Source organism: Silurus meridionalis, chromosome 2 (assembly GCF_014805685.1).
Source record: "Silurus meridionalis isolate SWU-2019-XX chromosome 2, ASM1480568v1, whole genome shotgun sequence".
Classification (NCBI taxonomy): Eukaryota; Metazoa; Chordata; class Actinopteri; order Siluriformes; family Siluridae; genus Silurus; species Silurus meridionalis.
In genome coordinates this window covers 23,741,450-23,769,447 of record NC_060885.1, presented here as the reverse complement: position 1 = coordinate 23,769,447, position 27,998 = coordinate 23,741,450, and the positions used below count along the sequence as shown (strand labels likewise).

Genomic DNA, 27,998 nt, shown 5'->3' with positions numbered 1-27,998 from the left:
CACATCCCACTTCATCTGCTGCCGCATTTCCTTGTATTCCTGCCTACTTTTCTCATCTCTCTGCCGATCCCAATTCTGTTTTGCCAACCGCTTTCTCCTTATGTTCTCCTGCGCTTCCTCATTCCACCACCACGTCTCTTTGTCTTCCTTTCTATTTCCAGATGTCACACCAAGTACCTTTCTAGCTGTCTCCCTTAGCACTCTTGCAGTATTTGCCCAATCATCCAGCACCTCTTCACACCACAGAGCCCCAGTCTGACCTCTTCCCTGAACCTCACACTACAGTCTCCACCATCTTATTCTTCTTTTAGACTTTACTCTCCTTCTCTTCTTCTTCACCTCCAAAGCCATCCTACAGACCACCATCTGATGCTGTCTAGCTACACTGTCCCCCGCCAACACCCTACAGTCTCCAATCTCCTTCATGTTGCATCTCCTTTAAAGGACATAGTCCACCTGTGTGCACCTTCCTCCACTCTTATACGTCACTCTATGCTTCTCCTTCTTAAAATAAGTATTTACCAACGATATTCCCATCCTTTAGCAAAATCTACCATCATCTGCCTTTCCACATTCCTCACCTCAAGGCCATACCTACCCATCATCTCCTCCATACCTACCCATCATCTCCTCATCACCTCTGCCATGCAGGCCACACCGAAACCCACTTCAGGACTAAAATATGAAATGTGAGAAATGTCAGAGGGATGCACAGCAGTGAACCATCCCAATCTTACTTTACACACGCTATGACAGAAAACAGAACAGCGGATACACGCTGCTGGCTTTTCAAACGATCAAAAAGGGGGGCGGGGATTTGATCAAGCCGACATATCGCGGCTCTATCAATGTGGGCGTGGTGTGAGTTTTTGAACGCGGGACTTTAAAAAAACGTCTGTTTGACAGGCGTGAGCTGGGAGCTTTTTTAACCAACCAGCCAATCACAGATTTTTAGGGCGTGGTCTGTACAAAAGTGGGCGGGTATTTGAGCGAGTCGCAATATCGCGGATCTATCAATGTGGGCGTGGCGTGAGGCGTTGAAGGCGGGATTTGTCTATTTGACAGACGTCATCCGAGAGCTCTTGCAGCCAACCAGAGGCGTCTGGATTCAATTTCCCCGGTAAATTATTCCGGTAAAGCGGGACGTGTTTGCGGAAGTCGAGGCGTGTGTGCGTGCTTGTAAGAGTCGAGGGAGGAGGAGGAGAGGAGAGGAGAGGAGAGGGAGGGAGGAAGCTCCCGCCACAAGCAGGCGGAGTCGGAAACGCGGAAAGCTCGAAGCTGAGATCCGGAGGTGCTGCGCGCTGCGCTCGTGTAGGCTCTCAGCGGCGCTGCCGTGATCCATTGGCCTTTTCAAGCTTGGAGCATCATCGTCTCTTGGTTGAATCGTTTCCCAAATTCAAGCACGATCGAACCATTAGGGGGAGAACGTGTAGTGTGATATTCCCTCCCTCTATCCCTCCTTCCTTCCCCAGCGCCAGGTTCTCCAGGCCCCACGTTCATCTCTCGCAGAAATCGGTCTCTCCAGGAATCGTTGTGCGCTGAAAATGGACGGTTTCGCCGGCAGTTTAGGTGAGTTGGGTGCGATCACTGCTCTGGTCTCAGACATGCTCGGGCTTTTGCGTGTCTACTATTAATAGCGGGCTTTTCGCCGGAGCAGCAGGCTGAATATAGAGCCGCCGTGCTAATTGTAGAAAGCAAAACACATCGTGCATAATGCACATGCATCATCAAGCCTTCCATTCCCTAACCAGTACCAATGCTAATGCCAATGTCCCCGCAAGACGCTTTTATTTGTGGCGCCTGATGATGACAAGAGACCCGCTGGAGCATGAACACCGTGCGTTCCGGAGACACACAAACACAATGACAGCGCAGTTTACACGGCGCGCTACACGCAGATTTTGTGGTTCATTTGTTCCCCGTCGTGCAACTGTCTCGACTCGGGTTATTTCCATACTAGATCCGCTTGGTGAGTGAGGTGTGGTGCGGTGTGTGTGGTGGTGTGTGCCAGTAATCACTTGGATTGACGGGTGTCAGATGCGCTGACCGGAATAAACTGCCCACGTGTTTTCTTAAAGCCGTGCGTATTCACTGTGTGTAGTATTGTGTCTGCTAGAATGGCATTATGCCCGATCGTGGCATTAATTTGGCCATGTTCAGTATTGGTGAATTAGTGATGGGAGCCGCCATCGTGTTGAATGGAAGCTGTGTGTGTGAGTGAGATTATCGCCGATACAGTGTACCGGTGAAAGCGGAATTGCAGTTCAGCCTGTTGCTTAGTAACGGCCTGCACGCGCTCTGGTTTGCAGTCAAACCTCCAATCTTAAGCAGTGCACCGATGTGCATCAGTATTTGTTGTTTTGCTGTTTTTATTCGTGGCTTTTTTTTTTTTTTTCCATGTACTTTTTTTTGTATAATTTGATGTTAAGGTTTAAATATTGTTTATAAATATTTTTTTTTCTTTCCTTTTTTAATATTTTCCTTTTCATATTTTCCTTTCCTACCTTATAATCTCCTTTTCCTTTTTTAAAAAAAAATAATTTCCTTTCCTATCCTATCCTTTAAAAAAAGTTCTCTCCAAACTTTGTTTTTTTATATAATTTCCTTTCCTTTACATTTTGGGTAAATAATTTCCTTTCCTTTCCTATGGTTTCTTTTCCTTTCATTTGTCATATTTTCCTTTCTTTTTATATTTTAATTTCCTATCTTTTATAATTTCTTCCTTTCCTTTTTTTTTTTTTTTTTTTTTTTTTTACAATTTCCTCTTCAATCCTTTTTTTTTTTTTTTTTATTTCTTTTATTTATTTAACTTTTTAATCCTTTGCTTACTGTTTCTTTCACATATATATATATATATATATATATATATATATATATATATATATATATATATATATATATATATAAATAATATATTTGTTCTTAAGTTTTTCCAGAATAATGCTTCCTTACAGATTAATGTCCCAAATCAATATGTGATCTAAATAGACTTCATTCACATGCTAAGTGAACCAGGGTTGAGGTTTACTTGATTGACACTTTGTTAAAACCAATTACTGTGCTTGTCGTTCCAACACAAACACCACATCTGTCACATCTTATGCTCGCTAGTGAGAGATGAGCAAAGAATAAGCCTCATAAATGGGTCGTTTCAGAGGTTTCTGTAATCTTATGCTGTTTCTTTCTACCTTGTGGGGAAAAACCCAATATGAACAGTTGTTTTATTCATAATTAACAGATCATGTTACATGTGTGGAAACCGTGGAAATTACCGTGTGGAAACTACACAGATGCCTCGGCCACTCTTGGGTTGTTTTCTATTCTGTGCTTATTTTGCTTTTATTGTTTTCCATTCTACATTCTTACTTTTTCTTGAAAATGTCATGCATTCGGCAGGTTTTATCTTCCAATAGGGATGGCCATGCAAACTAATGAATGCTGGGAATGTCAACACAGTAATTGCATAATTTAATGTTTTTTTTCTTTTTCTTTTCTTTTTTCCTTAAAAGCACATTTTACCTCAAATGAAATCCAGCATAAAACAGCAAAACTTCCAGGAAGATCACACATCTTGAATTTATTGTACAAACTACATTGAAGAAAGTACATTTCTACCGATCATATTTTTTTTGCCCCACTGCTATGATATGGTAGACACCTGAAACGTTTCAGTTTTTCAGAAAAAACAGAGCTTGGACCAATGTGAATAAAGCTCAGTAATGAAAGCCCTGTGGGGAATGTGCTGTGTCATTGTAAGGTTTACATTTAATATGTAGGCTTTCATAATTTTTTATTTATTTACTTATTTTTTTAAAACAACCCCGAATAAAATTATTCCCGAACAAGTTGGGACACTGTGTAAAATGTAAATAAAAACAGAATGCAATGATTTGCAAATCTCATAAATCCATTTTCTATTTACAAACAAACGTTTATCAATTATCAAATGTTTAATCTGAGAATGTATACAATTAATCAGGTCATTTTGATTTTGATGGCTGTAACAGGTCTCAAAAAAGTTGAAACAGGCACATGTTTACCGTTGTGTAGCATCACGTCTTTTGTCAGTTTACATCTGAGAAATGACCAGTTGCTGAATCTTCGTGAGAGAAATGTTGTCCTATATGTGTCTGATACAGGACTCTAACTGCTCAACAGTTCTGGGTGTCCTTTGTTGTATTTTATGTTTTATGATGCAGCAAATGTTATCAAATATTGCTGCTACAAAGTCATGCTATTGTAATAGATGTAGTATGAAGTTAGCATTGTCTTGCTCAAATATGCAAGGCCTTTCTCCAGATTCTATGAAACTATGCACTGTAGCTGCTAAGTTATTTAACTGTTTTGTGATTGTATGTTAAGGAACATTATGCTGAAATTGTTCCACATGTTGTAGACAGTCATTTTACGGATTGGTGAAGCTTTGCCCATCTTTACTTTTGAGAGACTTTTCCTCTTTAAAATACACTATTTGTACCCAATCATCGTACTGACCTGTTTTCAATTAACCTCGCTAGTTGCAAAAAGTTTCTCCAATTGTTGAATTTTAATAACACTTATGTTTTCCAGACTTTTTTTGCCCTGCTCATATTTGTTGAGGTGTTGCAGCAATCAAATAAAAAATGAATAGAACATTTCCTAAGTTTGAACATTTTGATATGTTTTCTATATTCTATTGTGAATAAAATATGGGTTTATGAGATTTGCATTCTGTTTAAATTACATTTTATACAGTTTACCAGCTTGTTTGGAATTGGGGTTGTATGTGGATATTTTGTACATGTATGTTAGTTGATCAACAAAAACGTTTTTATTTTGTATAGACGATATTTGTTGATATTTTCTGTCTACAATCGTTGATTTATTAGGGTAACTACAAGAGTAAAAGGAAAAAGTGTATAAGATGGTGATGAGACCTTGTGTGGTTTAGAAACGGTGGCATTGGAAAAAAAAAAGGCAGGAAACTGAACTGGAGGTTGTTGAAGGAGGAGTGGAAGATGCTGAGACTTTCATTGGGACGGACTGGGATGGATTAGAAATTAGTTTATTGGAGAGACTGTGCATGTAGGGCATTTTGGAGACAAGGTGCGGTTGAGATGGTTTGGACATGTGCAGAGGGAGGACATGGTATATACAGGTAGAAGAATGCTGAGGATGGAGCTGCCAGACCGGATCAAAAGAGGAAGGCCAAGGAGGAGGTTTATGGATGTGCTGAGTGAAGACATGCAGATGGTTGGTTTCAAAGAGGCAGATGTAGAGGGAGCAGCTGAAAGACCGTAATTATAGACAGTAAATAAACAAATGAATTAATACAACTTATATAATGATTAAATAATTACGGTTTATGAAATAAAAGCCTTTTACATAACCTAGTTTATTAATTAGTAAGGATATTGGCAGATTAAGACAGTTTGAGTTGCCATGGTGATCCTTTTCTGACCACCAAGTTTTTTGTATGTAATGGAATTGTGTGTTTGTGTGAATGATTACAGTTATTTAATAGATACAGCTTTAAATTAATTTTGAATAAATTACATACATATAGCATTTGTGATAACCTCAGTTCAATCTCAAAGTTGAATGACTTGTTAATCTGAGGTTGGGCTCTGGAACTCATGGTATTCTAAAAAAATATGCAGATTGATTAGAGTGCTCCTTTTAAATATTTCAATCTTTCCAAGAACAACACTGCGATAACTCCTCATGCAGCAGTGTTGTGCCTGACCTACATTCAGTCACAAAGTGCTGAAACAGTGGGCAAAGCAGTTTCTGTATCCTCTTTATTTCTCTCCTTCAATCACAATATACAACAAAGGTTCAGATTGCATTCGGTCATCTATTCACGTTTACTTTTCTTTGGAGCTCGCCTAGCCGGGTGTGCCAGCCATCTCGATATTTGGCCTCTTATCTGTTGCTAAGTGAAAATGCCAGGTACAGGTATTCGACTCTGACGCACATTCATGCCTTTTCTAAGAAGAGTTCTGGCACAGAAAGACCGCAAGCATGACAGACAGGAACTTGCTGTGGTGTCATCCACACGCAACTGTGCATGTGTGTGACATTCAGCATCCCACATCCTGCGGTTCTGTGTAACAGGAGGAAATGTCAAAGGTTGAGCTAACCTTATGCGAGGGCTGTTTCACCTTCACTACTCTACTGTCGCCAGAGGAGTTTCATATGATAAAAGCCATCAATTCTACTGGCATGTAAGCACTGTAGTCTGTCGTGTATAAACAACATATTGTATATTTTGTATTGAATTTTGATTATAAGCTAAAGTAAAGCTTTATTACACTGAATAAAGTATGTTGGCCACAAGTGGACGTTTCAATTTATAAATTTTATCCAGGCTGCTATGAATTTAGATTAATAAATTTTTTAGCTACTGGAGTCTAAAAGGTTGCCCAATCTCATGTTTTACTTGCCCTGAAACATCATGACCAGACTTGGTGGTTAAAGCATCAGACTTTGGATCTGAAGGTCATGAGTTTGAATCTCATCCACACCAAGCTGCCACTCCCGGGCTCCTGAGAAGGCCCTTAACCCCATAGCTACTCAGTTGTATGAATGAGATGAATGTAAGTCGCACTGAATAAGGGCATCTTCCAAATGTAAATGTCCTTGTTTTTGATATTGATATTAATATATATTTTTTTATATTATTGTGAAAAATTGATTTTTCATTTCCAAGTGACTTTGTGTATGCAGCAGTTAAATGATCGCTGCAATTTGTATTGTTCTCTGTGTTATCAGTCTTTCCACGTACTTCTACGTGATTTTCACACCCGGTTGATTGAGCTCTTGTTTTAATTCAAGTTCAATTCAATTTAGTTCTATATGTATAGTGTTTTTAACAATGCACATTGTGCCAAAGAGATTGTAAAAATATATATGCAAACTAGTCCCTTTTAGCCCCTAAATTAGAAACTTTATCCCTATTTAAAAAAAAAAAAAAAAAAAAAATCCTTGAGAGGAACCAGACTTGGAAGTGAACCCATCCTCAATTAGGTGACCCCAAATGTATATACATTATAGTTTCATCCTTATTAACTGTTTATTTCTGGATATTAGATGGATACTAGGATACTTTGTCATTGTAGTAGACTGTTTTGTTTATACAGGTTACTGTATAACTTACAGGTTACAGGTTACTCCAACTTACGATGGAGATGCTTCTGATGAACCCAACATAACTTGGAAAAAAAAGTCGAGACATGACCTAGCCTACCCAGAAATCTTAAAGAATGGTGATCAGTATGGGTTTTTGAATATGTTAATAATTAAATTAACATATTCAAATTAAATTAATTAAATTAAATAATATAGTGTTTGTGTATTTATTTACATATATATATATATATATATATATATATATATATATATATATATATATATATATATGTGTGTGTGTGTGTGTGTGTGTATGTATGTATGTATGTATGTATATTAAATGTGTATGTGTGTGTATGTATGTATGTGGCGGTGGTTTGCGTGGCTGAGCACCGGTTCACGATTGAAGGGCAGAGCCAGACGCACTCTGTTTCATCCTTATTCTACCACATATATGTAAATGTTAGTAGTTTCTGCAAATGTAGCAGCGTATTTCTTGTCGTATCCCGATTGTCATTATAAGATCGAAAAATCAAACCATCGTAACTCTGGTACAATCTGTGCTAATTACAGTCCAAAGCTGGGTTGAGTAACCTCATGGATGGCTGTTCATGTGGATCCATCCTCAGCTGCACTGATTAGCACTTCCAGAGTTGGTGGTTCAGAATGGATTAGGCAGGTCCAAAGCACAGATGGGGACAAGATCATTAGTACGTCAGGAGCATATGTAGAGAAAGAAACATTATTATTAGGCAGCGTAATCGTTAAGGACTGTGCATTGTGTTTAGAGTTCAAGCAAAATTACCCATGACCGCATAACTAAAAGGGAGTGCCAGAAGGTTACACAGTTCTGAGGGAGCTCTGGATTATAAGACGGCCATCCACTTCCAATTCCGGAGACAACAACATCCCAGCTCATCATCAAAACACTTTATAATTGCGATCCCTCCAGATGTGCTTCATTACCAAAGAAATACCTACTAACAGTAAATGGAAGGCTAATCTATAGTAATGGGCTTTGGAGAAGAAAGTTCTGCCTCTATTAAAGACTTATGAGGTACTAACAAATCTGTACCTTTTGATTGGAATAGGTGTGGCAGATCGTAAATATTACTGAGGTGCACCATTTGGTATGTTTTTACTTAAATTTGTTACTTTTTCTTCCTTATCCGTGTTATTCTTATCATCTGTGTTCGTCAGTTATGTTTCCACATTTAGAGGGATGTATAGTTCATTCAGCATGCTTAAGTAAAATAGTTTTACCAGCACAGTCTCTAATCTTCTTTTACTTTATTGTTTCCACTCCTGCTGCCCTCACTACATTAAACCCCCATGTTGCATGTGATATAAATAGTGTCCTGATCTCCCTCTTTACCCTGTTGCGGTCCCCCACCTCTGCTTCCTGCTGTGTACCCAAAATATGTCTGTGTGTAGGCTTGTGCATATGCAGCTTCTGTATTTGAGGGTCAGTGTTAATCAACAGTAGCAATGATAAATAACAGGTATTCTGTTAAGTTTTTAGAGGAGTAGAGAAGTATTGATGATGTACTGGTGTTAACGTATACTTGTTTCGATTACATACTTTATTCTATTTTGCATAAGAGTTAAGATATATATTTATATATTTTTATTTTGCACTGTGCACAAAGCCATCTCCATGACTAGATACTTTACATGGGTTGGTGTGGAAGATCTTGCATGGCCTGCTATAGAGCCTTGACCTCAACCCTACTGAACATCTTTGGGATTAATTGGAACATTGACTTCACCCCTAGGCCTCCTCACCTACATCAGTACTGTTGCTTAATGCTGAATCAGCACCAATTCAATTCAATCCAAATAATTGTAATTTATAGAGCATTTTTTTACATGGTCATTGTCTCAAAGCAGCTTTACAGAGACAAAGAGGTTATAAAGTTGTATAAAAGCACGTATAAGTTTAGTGCCCATAAGTGTGCTTCTTATAATTGTAAGTCGATCCCGAATGAGCAAGCCAGTGTCAACTGTGGCAAGGAAAAACTTCCTGAGATGACATGAGGGAAGGAAAAAACAGTAAAATATTTATTAATATTAATATTTAATTTTTTTTATATTTATTATAAAATTTATATATTGGTTTTGGAAGCAGTAAATGTATTGTAATTTAGTTTGCCATGAATTGCTGACAATTTAAATATTTATTTATTGTTTATGTTTATTTTATTATTATTTTATTGTTATTCTGACATCACTGATTCATGTTTTGTTTCTCTGTTAGCAGCTCCTACTTATTTGCCTATGGGCATGTTGAGACATGCTCAAGCAATCATAAAAAGTTTTCTTTCTGTCTTTCATAGGATTTTAGGAATAGAATTTCTGTTAAAACATTAAAGGAAACACAAGAAAAGGCATGACAGGTGTTTATGGATGTAAAATTCAAGGATTATACACATCCTGTATATATATATTTTTTAAAATAAAAACTTTTACCGGGACTCATTGCTTTTGTGATGATGTTAAAACATATTCTAGTTCATTATAGCTTTAAGCGAAGGTAATCCAGGATCTTATTTCAATAGAAACCTAAAGAGGAACCTGACTCAAAAGGGAAGTCTTCCTCATCTGGGTGGCACAGAACGTCCATTCATTACAGGTCCATCCTTGTTGAGATCAAATCGCCACAAGCACATGCCAAAATCTAGTAGAACATCTTCTCAGATTAGTGGAGGTTACTGTAAGAGAAAATGGAGACTAAATGTGAAATGGGATGTTAAAAAAAAAAATACAAAGAATCTTATGGTCAGGTGTCCACAAACTGTCCATGTAGAGTATAAAGTTCAGTTCATCATGAGGTCAATTTGTTTGCATGCTTTTGGTTAAAAGAATTTCACTAAATTCTGATGTGTTCGATTCTAAGCTCAGTTTATGGCTTTTTATATGTTTGAGCTACAGCTTTTCATTTTCAGTATTTAACTCTAAGACAATTGAGCATGATTTTAGCACTAATGTGACAGTGTGTGAACTGTGGGATGATATTACAACGTGTGTGTGTGTAAATGTGTAACCTGTGCTGACGCTATCTTCACTGAATTTTATTAGCAGAGACGAGCAGCGGATTGGATTGCAATATTTCATTTGGTGAAGGACGAAACGCGAGGAGAAGGAAAGCAGAGAGGGTTCGAGAGGAGGGGATCTGGAAGGGGACACACGTGTGTTTGAGCACTTCCAGATGCAGGAATGCTGTCTTCCAACTCTGTGCATTCCTCGCCCCTTTTTCCTTCATAACAATGGATTACATTACATCTGGAATGAAGAGGAGAATGTGTGCATGTGTGTGTGCATGTATGTCTTATGGGTGTGTGTGAGGGGTCTTGAGGATGCACTGAATAATTTTCTAAAGGAGCTTAATGATGCAAACTATTTTGATTAATTATGCTAATGTGCACTCCAATGTGCACTGAAATCAATCTTCGCAAGGGGTTTCAGTATGTCTTGGTTTGTGCGATTTGAAGGTTTGTGCAGCAAGTTAGATTTGCACGGTGGTGCAGCAGTAAGCTTTGGTACCTCACAGCTCCGGGGTCCCTGCTTCATATCTGAGCTACTGTGTGGGTCTCATGTTCCTTGTGTTCATGTGGGTGTTCTCCAGCTTCCTTAGACCTTCAAGAAGATGCTGGTAGGGGAATTAAGAGATTATTTTAGATTGCCCCTCAGCATTTTGTGTGGTGTGTGTGTGTGTGTGTGTGTGTGGTGTGTGTGTAAATCCACGCAATCGACTGGCTTGTATTTCCAGTGTTCAGTGTTCCTGGGATGGACTTGAAATCCACTGTGACTTTGGCCAGGATAAAGTGCTTACTGACAAGGAATCAATTCTCAGATGAATGAAGTTGTGCTCCAGTAAACTATAAAAGAAGCGCCAACTGTTGCATATTAATAGTTTGGATTGGTCATGCTTTCTATTAATATGAGAGCATCTTTACTTTTCAGGCTTAGCGATTAATGATCTGCAGGTCACATGTTGCAAAAAACCTTACTAAAAACAAGCAATGATCAGATTGAAGTGATTTTAATGCTGTTATTTAAGCATCTGATCGGCTGTTTGAAGGTAGAGATTGTATTAAAAACTAAAGACACTACATAGATTAAAAGTATAAACTGGTACTCCAAATTTGGAGGGACACACTTGTATAGGATATGGATTTAAAATCGGATGTTCACATACATCAACATAGCGTCAATAATACATCAACATAACATCGTCTTCTTTTAACAACAGTCCGTATACATATATGTGGGAACTGTGGAGACCATTGGTGGAGTTTAGGGAGAAGAATGTTGTCCCATTTGTGTCTGATACAGAATTCTATCTGCTTGGGTCTTTTTTTTTTTTTTTTTTGGTGATGTTTTTTTTTTCACGATTCTCCAAATGTTTTTGATAGGTGAAAGGTCTGGACTGCAGGCAGGCCACTTTAGCACCTGGATTCTTCTACTATGAAGCCATGCTGTTGTAATAGATGCAGTATGCAGTTAGCATTGTCTTGCTAAATATGCAAGACCTTCTCTGGAAAATACATTTTCGGAATGGAAGCATTTGTTGCTCTAAAACCTCAATATACCTTTCAGCATTAATAGACCCTTTCCAGATGTAAAAGTTGCCCATTCCATAGGCACTAATGCACCACCATATTCTCAGAGATGCAGGCTTTTAAACGGAGCTCTGTTTATAGCAGCTTTTTGTTGTCTGTCCCAAAGTTTTTTGAGAAGTGTTTTTTTAAATGGTGCATTTTCCTCGGGTTTGTGAGTAAAATCTGCAAACCATTGCATTGTATTTTAGTTTATTATTTTTTTTGTTTAGTTTTTATACACTGTACCAATATTCTTTGTATTTGAGGTTGTACAAATCTTTTGTCCATATAGTACAGATGTGATATTGGTATCCAAATGACTATGGTGGACTGTAGTTTTGTTTTGTGGTGAATGAAATATGAAACCGGGGGTTTAGTTTACGCTGGACTGCTCTCTGGATAACCTGTGTTGTTGTGGCTGTCCAAATAAACGGACGAATACACAACTGAGGAGAGAAGAATTACCAAGGATTGTGTGTGTGTGTGTGTGTGTGTGTGTGTGTGTGTGTGTGTGTGTGTGTGTGTGTGTGTGTGTGTGTGTGTGTGTGTGTGTGTGTGTGTGTGTGTGTGTATCGCTGAGAGAAAGGACTGTTTGTAAGTTTAGCAAGTTTGGCGGTTTGGGCCTGCTCGTTCATGTTGTACAGTGTGAGACGATGATAACAAGGCCCATTTACACACTTCAGCACAGTGGAGGAAGATTGATCATGAATTGTTTTTCCGAAATCCACTATTTTGCTCTGATCTTCTTTCCTTCCTTTTATTCTCCCTTTCTTCCTTCCTTCACTCCTTCACTTCTTCCTTCACTCCCTCACTTCTTCACTCCACTCCAAAGTGAAAGATCTTGAGTGGCCAGCTATAAACCTCGGACCTTGACTGCACTACCGAGCTAGGTTGGATCGTACTTGCTGATAACTGAATAATGTATACTAGATAAAAAAAAAAAGTAAATAAAAATGAATAAAAAAAACCCAGCACATTGCATTTGTGATTCGCCTGTAGAGGGCACTCTTGTACTGTATAACATAACCCTGAAAAACTACTTGTATTTTTCCCGATAGTTCCAGCAATCACGTAGGGTGAGGAGGCCCGGGGGGAAGTATAGAGGCGTTCACTCTATACTTCCCCCTGGGCCTCCTCACCCTACATCAGCACCTGAGTTTACTAACACCCTTTTGGCTGAATGAGCACAAATCTACACAATATTACACCAAAATCTAGTGGAACATGTTCTCAGAAGTGTGAAGGTTTATTATAATAGAATATCTGGAATATAGTGTAGGTCTAAGTGGAAACACAGGCACAGAATGAAGTGAATAAAACAGGTAAGATTGCACCCATTTGTGTTACTCATTTTAAATCATTTTAATAGTATAATCTGTGAATTCTATGGGAATGGAAACTTTATGGCCTTTACTTTGTGAGCTCAGGCAATATAATGTTTGAAAAAGCATATATGATGTACTTTGAGCCAGACCACAGAGACAGAGAGAGAGAGAGAGAAAGAGAGAGAGAGAGAGAGAGAATCAGACCATTGTAGAGCGTATCTGTAGAAAACATCTTGAAGTACAGGTTCTCGTTAACCGGTTTTAACCTTCCTGTGTGGTATGTGTGTCTGGTGTGCAAAAATAAATGCCATTAATCCATAACAATTCAGTTTCATTCATTTTATTTGTATAGCACTTTTAACAATAAAGATTGTCTCAAAGCAGCTTTACACAGATAATGTGGTGATAAAAATGGATAAGATGTTCTTTATAAGTGTAAGTTTGTCCCTGATGAGCGAGCCTGCGGCGAATGTGGAAAGGAAAAACTCCCTGAGGTGTCAAAGGAAGAAACCTTGAGAGGAAACAGACCCAAGAGGGAACCCAAGAGCCTTAACCGCAGAGCTACCACCTCCCCTAAATAACAAAATAAGTAGGATTAAAATGCAGTCTACCTGTAGTCTCGATTTAAAACGCACCTGTTTCTAAAAGGTCCTGAGTGTGTAATAGAATCTAAATAAATAAATAAATATCAAGAAGACTTTTTAGGTATGAAAAGAAAACCTATGACCCAGTCTTTGCAAAGTATTAGCGTTTGGTTATGCAAATATCTGAAACTTTGAACATCCTGTTCAAAACCAAAATACATTATAAAAATAAAATGGAAAGAATATGGTATATGTCTGACTAGAGGAGGCTGTCTACCAGTTTGCAGTGACTGGGACAGAAGGACATTTATTCATAGAGAGACACAAACAAAAGGCTAAGAGAAACGCTGGAGCTCAGTGAGAGAATCCGTTCATGAGACAACCATAGTTTGGACACACAAAGATGGGCTTAACAAATCAATGGTAGAAATTAAAAAAGCCATGAGAGGCATTGATTAAAAAAAAAAAAAAAGTATAAATAAGTGTAAATAAATGAGTAAGTGTGTTAGAGACACACACAATTAGTGGGTAAAATGTCTGGTTGGATAACCAGAATTAAATTGCTTTGCTTGTTGGAGCGTTGTAAATCCCCCTGATTACCACAAATCAGAAGGAACAGTTATATGGGATGTTTTTGGATGCACTAGCATTAAATGTTTTATTCACTTCAAATAGGCAGTTTCAGCATGACAAAACCAGCTCCATGAAGATATGGTTTGTAGTAAAATATCTTGATTTGTCTTCTATAGAGCTCTGACCTCATCCCTATTGAACTCTTTTGGGATGAACTAAAACATGGGTTGGAGTTAAAGAACTTGAGTGGCCTACTATAGAGCTCGTACCTCAGCCCTAATGAACTGCATTGGTATGAACTGGAGCCAGTTATAGAAGAAAACCTTCAGTGTTATTTAGTCTAGGGCACGGATTTACCTCCTGACAGCAAAGCGACCCAATATGTGGCCCAGTAAAATCCCAGACCACAATCCAAACCAAACCATTATAGAGACGGAGAAATGTCTCGACACATGGATTAGCTGAGTGAACTGATGTAAACTGGTTTGGATGCCTGGCTTAATATGACAAAGTGTTCCCTAGAATAAGACTGCAGGGTGTATTCAGCAGGTCATAAGTCAGGCCTTTCAGTGCGCTGTGCAAGTTTTTGTGTGTGCGAGAGAATTTCAGACAAATCTCATAGAATGGTGAGCCTTGGCTGGGAGACAAATAGGATCACTGCTCACCTTATTCGACCCATTAAACTATTTTTTTAAATAATTTTTTTTATTAGGCAGAAGTATTTGAAGAGAGGCTTTGGAAGTACTAGGTGTATATGGAAGTGCTAGGTGTCTCCAAGTATGGCATTGTGAACGTGTGTAGAATAGGTGAGGAGCAGCACATTTGTTTGTGTGTTTGTGTTGTGTAAAATGAGTCAAAAGAAGCACTGCATGAAGCGGTTAATGATGTTGGTCTGCAGGAGTAGAACTCGATGAGGACTTCTGCTTTTGTAGCCGACCTACTTCACCTTTGAACAAGCGTGTAATCTGAAATGCTTATTCAGTTGCAATAAACAATTGATGTACTGTAGACCTCCTGTTGGCTTGAACCAAACACACTTCATGTCTGACAAATGTAGCCTGCAGCTCAATCGATATCTTTTTGTTTGTTTTCTGCACTGTTATGTGTGTCTACACATTTTGGTCTGTAAATTCCAGGAGATCCGCTTTTTTTCTAAATATTGAAACCAGCTTTTCAGGGCCCATCACAGAGGACATGATAAAAGTCAATGAGATCATATTGCTTTTTACCTTCCGATATGTGCTATAAATATTAACTGATGTTTTTGACTTTTATTAGCATGATTTTTCTTATATACTGAACCGTCAGATGATTGGGCGATTTAGTTTTTTGTATGTGTCTGTGTTTGAGAGTGTCTGTTTGCAGTGTTGTGCTGTGCAGCTTATTTTTAGCTGTTTGTCACCTACAAATCACAACTGTGCAGTGTCTGGCCTTTTTCAGAGTTCTTGAAATGTGAACCGTTACTGCCTTGCCCATCCACGAGTCTGTCTGTCTGTCTGTCTGTCTGTCTGTCTGTCTGTCGCCATATGTGTTTCTTTCCCCAAACTGTTACCACAAATCTGAAGGAACAGTTATATGGGATGTTTTGGGATGCAGTAGCATTACATGTTTCATTCACTTCAACTGGGCAGTTTCAACATGAAAAAACCAGCTCCATGAAGATATGGTTTGTAGTAAAATATCTTGATTGGCCTTCTATAGAGCTCTGACCTCATCCCTATTGAACTCCATTGGTGTGAACTGGAGCATTGAAAGCACCCCAGGCCTCTTCACCTCACCTTAATCAGTAAATTTACATGCAGTGGCATTTGGCAGATGCCCTTAACTAGAGTGACTTACAGTTATCTCATTTTACACTAAGCAGTATCAGAGTTAAGAAGTGGAAGTTGGTGGTGTTGGGATTTGACCTTACAACCTTCCGAAGTCCTATTAAGTCTCATGCTTTAACCACAGAGCGACCACTTCCCAGTCCCTGACTTTACTTAAATGCTCTTGTGGCTGAATGAGCACAAATCTTTATAATCACCCTCTAAAACCTAGTGGAACATCTTAACAGAAGAGTGGAGATTATTTTAAGAGCAAATGGGGACTAAATCTGAAGGTGAATGTTTAATAAGCACAAGCAAGTGAGAAAGGCGAGATTGAGATATTTTGGACATGTGCAGAGGAGGGACATGGGGTACATCGGTCGAAGAATGCTGAGGATGGAGCCGCCAGGAAGAAGGAACAGAGGAAGGCCAAGGAGGAGGTTTATAGATGTGGTGAGGGAAGACATGCAGGTAGTTGGTTTGAAAGAGGCAGATGTAGAGGACAGGGTGGTATGGAGACGGATGATCTGCTGTGGTGACCCCTAATGGGAGCAGCCGAAAGAAGTAGATGAAGAAGGAAAATTTGAGTTCAAGTAAGGTAAAATCTGTTTTCAAGCACACTCTACTTGTGCATGAAAAAATAGGGGCTAAACAAAAACAACGGAAGTGTGAGCACACACAAGCCTGTTCACGCTGGATGAATTTCTAAAGTCTTGTATCTTGTCTCATATCTCAAAAATATTTTGAGCTTTACAACCCGCATCACTTAAACAAACATAAAACTAAAACAGATACCACAATGTAAACGCAAGATATTCTTGAGTGGGTGAGTAACTGGCTCTCTAAAGTGACTTCCATTCATTGCTGACCATGAAATGAGATCATCCGAATATGTAAATGAGCTAATTGGAACGCCTTAGTTGGCAAAACAGGCTAAAACAGAAGCGCTTTTGTTGTTTTTCTAAATGGAACTACGCTCAATCGCTTTCCAAAATCATGAGCAATAGCGAGTTTGATTAAAGAAGTTTCAGTTGTAATGTTTCAGATTGCTTATGAGTTTCAATTGCCTTCAAGGCTGTTTTCTGAGAGAAAAATGCGCACGAACCTCAGCAGTATGTGTTGTAACACCAGGAACAAGTAAAAGCGCCAGTTCTCAGTACAGTGAGTGTAATGAACAGTCTCTTATTTGCTTTGAAGAAAGAACTGCACCTAAAAAGTTGCTTGCTTACAGCAGGAAATTGCACCTGACATCATAAGCTTAAACATGTCGAACCAGATTAGACATCTTACACATTTAGAATTGAACATTTACTGTTTGAAGTTTATGCTTTTTTTGGTTGGTTTTAAAGGACACCCAAACACTTGGTGTGCCTTTGATTTCGTTCATGGTCTGTGCCAGGAAATTTAGACTATGGCGGCGGATGCACGTCAAGATTTAATCTAAGGTAGAAAACAAGTAACGAACAAACAATTGAAACTGTAACGCAAAAAAACATAACCACAAACGCTAGATAGACAAAAGTTTGTGGATACTTGACCATTAGTTTCACATGTGCTTTTTGAACAACATTTCACATTTTGTTTATTTGCTATTATAATAACCTGCTTTTCTGGAAAGTAAGAATTTGGAGCGTGCTTGTGGAGTTTTGTGCTCATTCAGCCACTAGGGAATTAGTATGTCAGGTACTGATTGAGGCCAAAAGGTAATTTAAATTTTATATATATTTTTTACATTTTGTTTTATGAAAAAAGATGGTGTGAGACAGATATAACCAGTGCTCTGCCATCCTGGTTTTTCTGATCAGGCCACCGGGTGACATGATTTTTTTTTAATTCTGTAGTGTTTGTCTGTTCAACAAACATGTTTAAGATGTTGAAGGGTCTTGAGTTCACACTGCAGCCACCCTTACCCCTTAACTGCTCAGATGTAAAAATGTTGTAAGTCGCTCTGAGGTAAATGTAAATTATTGGAAGTGGTTTGACCTCCTGGTTTTGATACATTGCTTTCAATTAATATTCTTTCACAACAGTCCACACTCCATACCCCATAATAAAATCGAGGATAGACAGACGCCTCACCTCAGTGTAAGACGAGTAAAAGTCTGCTTGGAATTTAAAATGTTCACGAGAGGCTTTCTTCTGGCCACTTGGCCTTAAAGCTTAGACCCGTGAAGTGTTGCAGTGTCCATGTGCAAATTTCTCTTTTCTCCACAAAGCTCTCTCTCTCTCTCTCTCTCTCTCTCTCTCTCTCTCTCTTTCATTCTGACTATTTGTTTTATTTACGGTACTCATTTTCTCTCTCACTGTCTTACTTTCTCTCTGCCTCACTCTCTGTCTCATCCCCTCACTTTTTCTCACTCTCACTCAATCCCTCACATTCTCTGACTCTCATTCCCTTATTTTCTCGTACTCTCTCTCTCTCTCTCTCTCTCTCTCTCTCTCTCTCTCTCTCTCTCTGTCTCTCTCTTTGTCTTGCTCATGGATAATAGGTAAAAGATTGGTTTATCTACAGAGCATGACAGCAGAACTGCAGGATCGGTGGGTTGTGTTTTGGTGCATGATGACCTCATAGTGTCTCTGCAGTGCAGTAGTGCAGTAGACTGAAATTGGTGATTATGCCTTTTTTTTTTTTATTATGAAGGAGTGATTCAGACCTCTGCAGGCTTCCCACCTCTCCCTTTTTGGTACTTTTCCACCAACTTTCCCACCGATTCAACTTTGTTGCAAGAGTTGCCTCTGTAGCATTCAGGTGTGCAGTACTTGAAGTGATGCTTATGGGCTTGATTTTGATATAAACTACAGATAGGTGGCGCTGTTTCACTGGCTAAAACGCAGATGTGCTGGAGGTGCACTCAAGTCTATAGCTCTGTATATTTTACATGTATTTAAACTGGCTGCCTGTCAGATCAGTCGAATGTCTCTCATTAGTGTTTGGAAAAGCATGAGGACTCTGTGAACATTGGATTTTTATGTATTTTTGGGTAGAATTATATCAAATGCTCATAAAACCTACTGTAAATGGTAGTAGACAAAGACAAAGTGAAAAAAAAGAGGGTTGATGGGATTTTTGATTGTGGATGCATTTTAAGGTCTTAAAAATTGCACATTTTACAGCTTAGTAGGTTAAAAAAAGATTCGCCTGGCTAATTCTGAAGATTTCAAGATCAGAAAAGAAAAGTGATCCTGTGCCATTTCTAATCAAGATTTGTGGAAAGGAGTAGAGAAGCAATTAAAGACGCCTGGCTGCCTGTCTGATGTTCATTGGTCCATGCAACCTCAAACCTCCCCCTTCTTCACCAATCTCCAAATCCAGATGTGCCTTTTTCTGAGAATCATTCTCTCTCTCTCTCTCTCTCTCTCTCTCTCTCTCTCTCTCTTCATATTTCTCACTCTTGCTTGCTCTTTCTCAGCGTCTTTCAGTCTCAGACCAACATTTTGGTTTCATCGTTTCCCCCACACTCATTCTTATGATGTGCTATGAGAGACTGAAGCTTCATTCTGCCAGAAAAGGAGAAAAAGACAGAAAGTGGGGGGTTGAGTCTGATTGTAGCCTTTTCACGAGTGTCAGCATGTTAGTGTCAGGACTGATTCGTTTTCTTAGCAGCTCCATAGTGAAATTCCTGCTTTTATCCATAAGACACTCCTTAAGCATTCTTCACACACACACATGCGCACATGTGCACAAGCATGTGTGCATGCACACAAGCACGTATGCATGTACAAGTGTCCTCTAAATTTCCTGAACTCTTATATTTGAGGTAAAAATACACTTTATGGACAGATGTTTGTGGACACCTGACCATAAAATCAATCTGAGATTAAATTATTATTATTTTTTTATATCTCATTCCACATTTACTGATGTAGGTGAGGTGAGGAGGCCTAGAGTCCTGCAGCCAGCTGTTCAATAGGGTTGAGATCATATCTCTATAGTCAGCAACTCAAGATATTGAATGCTTACTCATCCAAAGACATTCTATACAATTGTATGCCTTCAACTTTGGTTACAGTTTGGGGAAAAGCCACATATGGCTGGAAAATTCAGGTGCCTCCAATACTTTCGTCCATATGCTATGGGGATACATGAGCACTAGTTGTATTGCAATTACAGTAGGTAAGCTTGGATGATGCTTCAGCTCTGCCAGATGCTACCACTTAGTTTTTCATGATGATGGCATTTTTATTTTGTCTAGCACTTTGCCACAATGCAGCTTTATAGAAATAAACAGACTAAGAATATAAAGTTTAAATGAATACATTTGTAATTGTTACCCCTCATTAACACAAGAGGCAATGGTGGCATGGAAAACTCCTTGAGATTGTATTAGGACGAAATCTTAAGACAAACCATATATCATAGTTGGTTCATAGTAAGAGGTAAAAAGTAACATGCGTTACTGTAATTTTATTAATTTTTTTGTTTACTTCTACTTTTTAATAGTTTTTAAAAATCTTACTTTTATTTAAGTATGCTTTGTTTAAAGTATTGTACTAAAACGACATTTTAAATGATATGTTACTGAGGTAAAAAAAAAAAAAAAAAAATGCAAGGGAAAAAATTTCGCTCCGGAAACTACTGCACGCATTGATTAATTGGCGGAGAATAAACGCGCTAAACTCTCAAGAAAGAAAGATAGAGGTGGACAAGACAGACAGCAGTGATGCAGACCCAGCTGAAAGCGAAACGCTGTCGAATCGAAAGTCGTTAAATGCGTGCGCTCATTGTCTGAATTCTGACTCTGCATTGCAATTTTTCTCATTATCGTAATTGACATTATAACAGGATTTTATTTATTTTTTGCTGCAAAAGTGCATATATTACATTAGACTAGGTGCTTATTTTATTGCACCTTATTTTGTAAAGGTGTTTCCTTTAATTAAAAACAACTAGTTTGAGATTTATATCTCCTTGTCCTTTGCGAACTACACTATAATCCCCCACCCCATTCCGCTGTTAAAAAACAGTAACCCAAACAATTTTAATGAGTAAAGTTTTAATAATTACCTTTTTCCTTTTACTTGAGTAGATTTTTAGATAAAATTATTTTTTGCTAATTTTACTTGTCCTTAAGTAAAATTTCATTGATGTAACAGTAACACTTGTAACACTTTAACTTAAGTAGAATATTTTATTTCCACCCCTAGTTATACTGTAGTTTCATCATTGTTGAAGTTATCAACCTTTCACTGATTGAGTCCAAAACGTGGGCAAGTATTACACATGCTTAATAATTTACTGTAATAATAACTCTTAAGAACCCTGTGCATGGTGATCAAATGATAACGAAACGTTCTTGCCTAAAGTGTCCACCAGTGAATAGTTAATCACTTGAAAAAAACAAACTTAATGATAAAACTATAATGAACTTTTTGGTTGCACAATTGGACTTTCTGTCATAGAAGTTTATTCAGGACCAGAATCAGCCGTGTACCTGCATCTGAACGACAAAGGACACATTTTTGAGGATGAAAAGGTATCTTGGACAGAGTGGGCTGATGGTTTGAGAGAGGTGTGAAGGAGGCCATTTATGTGTATATAAAAAAAAAATCCTTCTCTCAACAGAGGTGGAGGTCTTAGACACAATCTGCTCTTTCATCCATTCCCAAGGAAATCAAGACCTCCTCACAGATCCACCAGTAAAGCCCCCCTGATCGTTACCCCCCTATATGTCTGTACACTCTCTCCTTACTCTCTGTCTCTGGGGTAGTTACTGATTAACAACTCCCCTTATTTCTGACACCCTCTCTTCAGTCTCACCTCCCCCTTGTCTCTTATCGAGGCCATCCAGGGAGGGGAGGATGCTCAAATTTGTGGAATCCTGCCAACTTCCCTAAGACTGAAGAAGCTGCTCAGATAAATAGTAAAATGTTTCCATCCAACCAGATAGAAGTCCCGTTGACATGATTTTAACTTCCAGAGAACCTGGATGACAGAATCTTCAGAAATACAGTGATAGAAGGGAATTATTATTAATAAACGTGCTATCCGGTGCTATCCAGATAAGAATGAGTTTCCCTTTTAAACCCCATTTTCCAGTTTAAGCCCCTAATCTCAGTTTAAACCCCTCTCAAGATTTCTTCCTCGTCATCTCTGGAAGTTTTTCCTTTCCATCATTGCCTCTGTCATGCTCATTATTGCGCATTAAAAAGATTGAATGGGATAAATTCTCAATTTATATCCTTTCTCATTCCCAGTCGAAGTATTTCTCTCGGGCTGCTTTGTGAGAACGTCCATTGTTGAAAGCGATGTACAAGCAAACAAACCAAATCCCCACCACAGCGTCATTAACCAGTTACTTAACCTCGGCAATCTTATTCTGTCATTTTTGTGTTCAGAAATAAAGCTTGCAATCGGATATGTAAGTAATAATACCTCAAAGGAATCAAAATTATGATTCCAATTTAAAACGGCAGGCATCCAGGCATTCATAATATAAGTAACCTAGTAACTAATTTGAAACAAAACTGTAACGAGTACAATAATATATTTTGTGCCATGAACGGCTAAATGACGGTGACATGATTCAATTTCTTTTTATATACAAAGTGTGCAATTTATTTTATTTTTTATTTATTTTTTACTAAAGTAGAAATATTCCCAAAGCATATTTGTTGCTATTTTTGCTACAAAAATACCTCAGTGGCATCCTGCTAAAAAGAAATCAGTTGAAATTTGTAAAAAAAATTTATGCTTTTTGTGTCCATTAAAGGTCCATTAAAGTGAATTGAACAACGAATTTAACGTATAATATTTAAAGGTGATCTAATGCTATTTTATGCATTTAGAGTTATTTAAACTGTTAAAGAGTTGGATTCCCATCCTAAATATTGCCAGAGTTAAAAAAAAAAGAAATTGGACATATGATTGAGTAATTCTGTGCACTCCTTCTGGGTTTGTATAAAGTTTTGGAAAGTTTTTTGGAGTATGGTCCTTCATGATGTCATGAAGAGAGGAATTCCTTGTATGGGCACAAGGAAAAGTGCTCACACAGCAACAAAAGAGAGAGCAGCACTTTCTCCAAATAAGTGTGTTTTTGGATGTGACCGAAGGAGAACCTTGTTCAGTACTTACCATATAGACACGTCCTGCTGTAGTCGTTGCTGCTGTTAATTTCAGATGCAGGATCAGATATTTACAGCTGGATCTTATTGTTAGCCATAGTTCATTTAAGACTATAAAGTTTTTGTTCCTGTTTTATTTATAGCAATATCAGAGCTTGCAGACGATCACTACACAGAAGCTGAGCATGCTCGTGACTCTTTAGCTCAGCCCACGGCCACGCTTCCAGGAACTCGGCAGTTTTCAAAAAGTTGTATCTATCTAATAAGATCAAACTAAAGACTCTGCAGAGATATACTACTCTATAGGTACCCAAGATTAACATGAGATTGGTTGAAACTGTGTGTTATGTACTGTTTAGGGAAGAAGCAACCAGACAGAAAATAGTTTAGCACAAAATAAATGAGATTAGTTTCATAGAGTTTTTAAATAAATGCATTTGTTATTTAATTAAAAGGAGATCATAGTTGTTTGTTTGCTTTCCAAGTACATTGGTGTCATACAATATTGCCAAAGCTTCCATAAGAAATATAATAAATGATAATTAAAATAAGAACAATGACAAATTTGCAAGGTGCTAGTATAGGACAAAAGCATATGGGCGGCTATAATTATGGATTATAATTAAAAATATAGCGATTCTCTCTGCTTTTCTGTCTCTTTCTTACTCTCTTTGTCTTGCATTCACATTGTTTAATTGTGGCTTTAAAAGACGAACAGCAAACATGCAAATCATTTAAACAGGATATTTCCCCCCCCCTCAGTCCTGTTAGCACGACCTGAAAAAGATACGTGGCTTTCGCTATTATTTGAATGGGTTTCAGTGTGAGCTCTTCTGCATTAGCGAGAAAGCGATGTAAAATCATGAGTCTGTTGTCTTTTCCCCGAACGTCACAGGGACATGGCAAAACCCCTCTCACTTGCCAGTCTGTGCAGAACAGGGTTTTATTGTCTATATTTAGATTGGATGATTAACTTACTTTGTGCAACACGTAAGGAAATTGTTCTTTGTCTTTATACACTATATGGACAAAAGAATTGGGATACATGACTATTTCTGTGTCCCAATACTTTGTGGTTATTTCTCAAACCGTTACTTCAAAGATGGAGGCACACAATTCTTTAGGGTGTCAATGGATGTGGTAGCATTACATTTTCCCCTTACTTAAACTAGCAGGCTCAAACCTGTTTTGTGCCCCTGTACACAAATCAAGCTCCATTAAGATATACTTTTGGATATGAAGATCTTCAGTGGCCTGCTATAGTGCTAGGACCCCTAAAAACCCTATTGAACCCATTTGAGATGAATGTGAACAATGCACATCAAGCCTCCTCACCTCACCTACATTAGTACCTGACTTTACTATTACTTTTGTGGCTGAATAAAGTCTTACAAATCTTTATAAAATGTAGTAGAACATCTTCCCAGAAGAAAAGAGGTTCTTAAAAGAGCAAATGGGGAAGAAATGTGGAATGGGCTGTTCGAAAAGCACTAATAAATCTTATGATCATGTGTCCACAAACTTTATTTAATGATCGTAAAGCAGCTATAGGTGCGCACACACACACACACACACACACACACACACACACACACACACACACAAAAAATACATGTGCGCACACACACCCAAATAACATTAGCAAAGCAGGTGCATTTGCTTTCTAAATGTGATACCCAAGGTACATATTGCTGCAATTTCCTTCTTAAAATGGCCTTCTGTCCACAGTGCAGTGATAAGCGAAGCGGTAGAGTTTTAGAGCCATCAAAGAAACCAACATCTTAATGATCCATACTGTATTCTGTTCTGCTCAGAATCATTAATCACCTGCAGTTTTGTTTTTCTTTTGCAAATTGACCATGCAATTCTGCATTCATAATGCCTGCAAAGCTGTGATTTCACTGGAACAGAAGTGTAATAATAGAACCAGCTGAAAGTTCCACTGAACTCACTGGTACTATGCCAATACACCTCCGTGTTTGTGTGCGTTTTTGTGTGTACAGAGTTAAGCTGGAGCTGTACAAACTGTCGGGTAATAAGATGCAAAAACTTGTTCAAACACTTTATACAAGTTTGTCAGGTTTTGTCCCCCCCTTGTTTAATCATTAGTCATGTCACGACTTGCAAAAAAAGGTTATTTCTGTTTCACCATTATGTACGTAAAGTACAGCGGCATTATCAGGTTTCAGTGGTTTACCATCCTATGATACGCCACAGATTTTCACTTCTTGCATGAAAGCCAGCTTGGTTGGGTTTCATTAGCACTAGCATGTGTGATACGGGAAAAAGTTATGGGGAAAGATAAATATTAAGGAAGCTACAAATGCGTACTTCACTGCTAATCATTATTTTTATTAGCAGCTTTTTGTAAACAAGCTACATTTGCTTATAAAACCAGAGAGTAAAATAAATAGTGAGTGGGGGGGGACAACAATCTGCATAAATCAATTTTTCTGCCTTCAGGTAAGTTGCTGACATGATTTGATTAGCTTCAACAGAGGATCTGCTACAAACATCAGGCATCTGTGAGCTGACTGAATCAAAACTGAGCTGGATATTTGCCCTGAAGGTCCTTTCAACACACCTAGTGCTGCTTGAATTTATATTATTCTGGTTTGAAAGAGTAAGAAGTTGTGATTTTACTTTCCAATGTGGCACAGAAGAGTCTGATTTCTCGCAAGGTTTCTTCCTGTGTCATCTCAGCGAGTTTTTGATTGCCATCTGGCTCATTAGGGGTAAATCTAAATCCAATACTAAATTCTGTGAAGCTGCTGACAATGTCGATTTTAGAAAATGCCGTAAAAATAAATTGAAGTGAGCTACTGTGTAAGGGAAACTAGAGTAGCTTCATTAAATGGACAAAAGTTTGTGGACACCTGAACATAAAACTATTAGCTTTTTCAACTTTCCCTTGCTGTAATAATAATCTCCACTCTTCTTGGCGTTTGCTTGTGGAAAGTTTTCTGTTCTTTCAGCCTCGAATGTGTTAATGTCAGGTACTGATGTAGGTAATGTGAGAAAGCCTGGGGTGCAGTCAGTGTTCACAATTATCCCAAAGGTGTTCAGTAAGTTTAAGGTCAGAACTCTATAGCAGGCCACTCAAGATCTTCATCTCGTAAACCCATGTAAACCCATGTAAACCATATTTTCATGGAGCTGGCTTTGTGCACAGGGGCATTGCCAAGCTGGAACAGGTTTGGATCTCATATTTCAATTGAAGAGACAATGTTACTTTGTGCATCCAAGGACATTCTACTTAAATGTGTGCCTTCAAGTTTGTGGTAATAGTTTGAGGAACAACCACATAATGCTAGAAAAGTCAGGTGTCCCAACACTTTTGTCCATATAGTATGTGTTTAGCTGGCCATGATTAAGCATGTAAAGCTAAGCTGTCTCTAATTAGGCCTGCTGTGCTTTTATAGGGTGAGAGGTGTTAACAGATCTGGGGGCCCAAAAAAACTCCAAATTGATTGAAATATGATTTTTGGCATTTCCATAAAATGTAAAAAACAACAAAAACCCAGAGGTTGTACTTGATAAGCTTTTAACAAAAAAATAAAAAATAAATAAATAATTTGTCTGTTGTAAACAAGTCCATAAAAGGGTAAACATGTTGACATTAAAGGGCACATTAGGTAGAATATAATAAAATACATCCTCATATTAGTTCACTAGGTCAGGGGCTTGAATGTCTTTTTAGTCGTCATTTGACAAACAGTGAATCAATTGTTCAAACATCATAAGGGTAGATCCTCCCACCACGTGTATGCTAGAACAGAGAAAAACCTTGATGCCTTTCTTCCAAGACTTCTGAGAGACTGTGTGTACCAGGTAGTCGCGCACCGGCCGAAGTGTTTACTTTTTCCCACACCACCGTGCGTCGGCGAAGATAATTAGGCTAACTGTTAAATTCCAGGTAGAGCATACACGCAGGCATGTTACTCAACAAACAGGGCACACTCGTCCGTACAGATATCTCAAAACAGATGAAATGTTAATTAATGCTAGTTATAGCGTCTGTACAAGTAACAAATGTGCTTGTAAAATTAAAGGTGTGATGAGTTAATAAGTTGAACGGACACCAGAACTCCGCATGTGTATGCTTTTGGATGGAAAGGATACAGTAAGAAAATGTGTGATGGGAATTCCTATGCTGCCACACATTTCAAATTGAATAATTACTTCCCAGCATTTTCTTTTGTGCATGCTAGCTCATATTTTACATTTCTAAAAAAAGCATGCGACTCTGCTTTGGGGACTTTCCGTGAGCATCGATGCGGCTATTGACGTATCGAGCTCTTCGGTGTGTGTGCACTGTGTAAATATCCTTTTGTCCGATAATTGGAAAGTGCAATGGCAGTTTATAGTGACCGAACAAACGAGGCTTATTGGAAAATCCGAGCCGTTATGTTGTTAGTCTTTCGACTTTCATGTACTTAATGAATTTTGACTTCTGTTTGGCTCTGTGGAGATATATATATATAGTTAAAACGCATGTTTTGTAACAGCTATTTTAAGTCAAAGTCTGATTTTATTAGGTGTTTGTGAAATACCTAATGAACAACGACAAGAAAAAAAACTTTTATTACATGCAACGAGTTAGGCGTGACCCATTTGGAAAAAAGCCCTTTTCGGAGGTCAGGCATGTAGGTCACTTCCTGACTTAAGCCATAGCATGCATATTTTGGCTCCATGTCTTCAAGCTGTCATGCATCCATCTAGCATTGGGCTGCTTAAAAGTGTCAGGGGGCTCAAAAGTTTTTGTGAGAATTGTTCTGACTTTTTCAGGAATTTTGTGACAGCAATTTTGCTGAAAATGATTTGCTCTTTGTGGTATATGTTGCCATAATTTGTTCCTAGTGTCACATTAGCATAGGGAGATGCTAATGATTAAATAATATATAAAACAATATTTGGCCAAAATCGGTGGATACC

At 38.3% G+C, this 27,998-nt stretch overlaps 1 protein-coding gene across 1 annotated transcript in view; it reads left to right on the top strand.

Annotated features, from left to right (window-relative positions):
• The first annotated feature begins 1,202 nt into the window (after positions 1 to 1,202).
• LOC124377370 (echinoderm microtubule-associated protein-like 4) overlaps positions 1,203 to 27,998 on the top strand; it is a 95,535-nt gene continuing 68,739 nt past the window's right edge. The window contains exon 1 of the mRNA XM_046836829.1: positions 1,203 to 1,569. Coding sequence (XP_046692785.1) covers positions 1,545 to 1,569 — 25 coding nt within the window. The 5' untranslated portion in view covers positions 1,203 to 1,544. The remainder of the gene's footprint in view (positions 1,570 to 27,998) is intronic.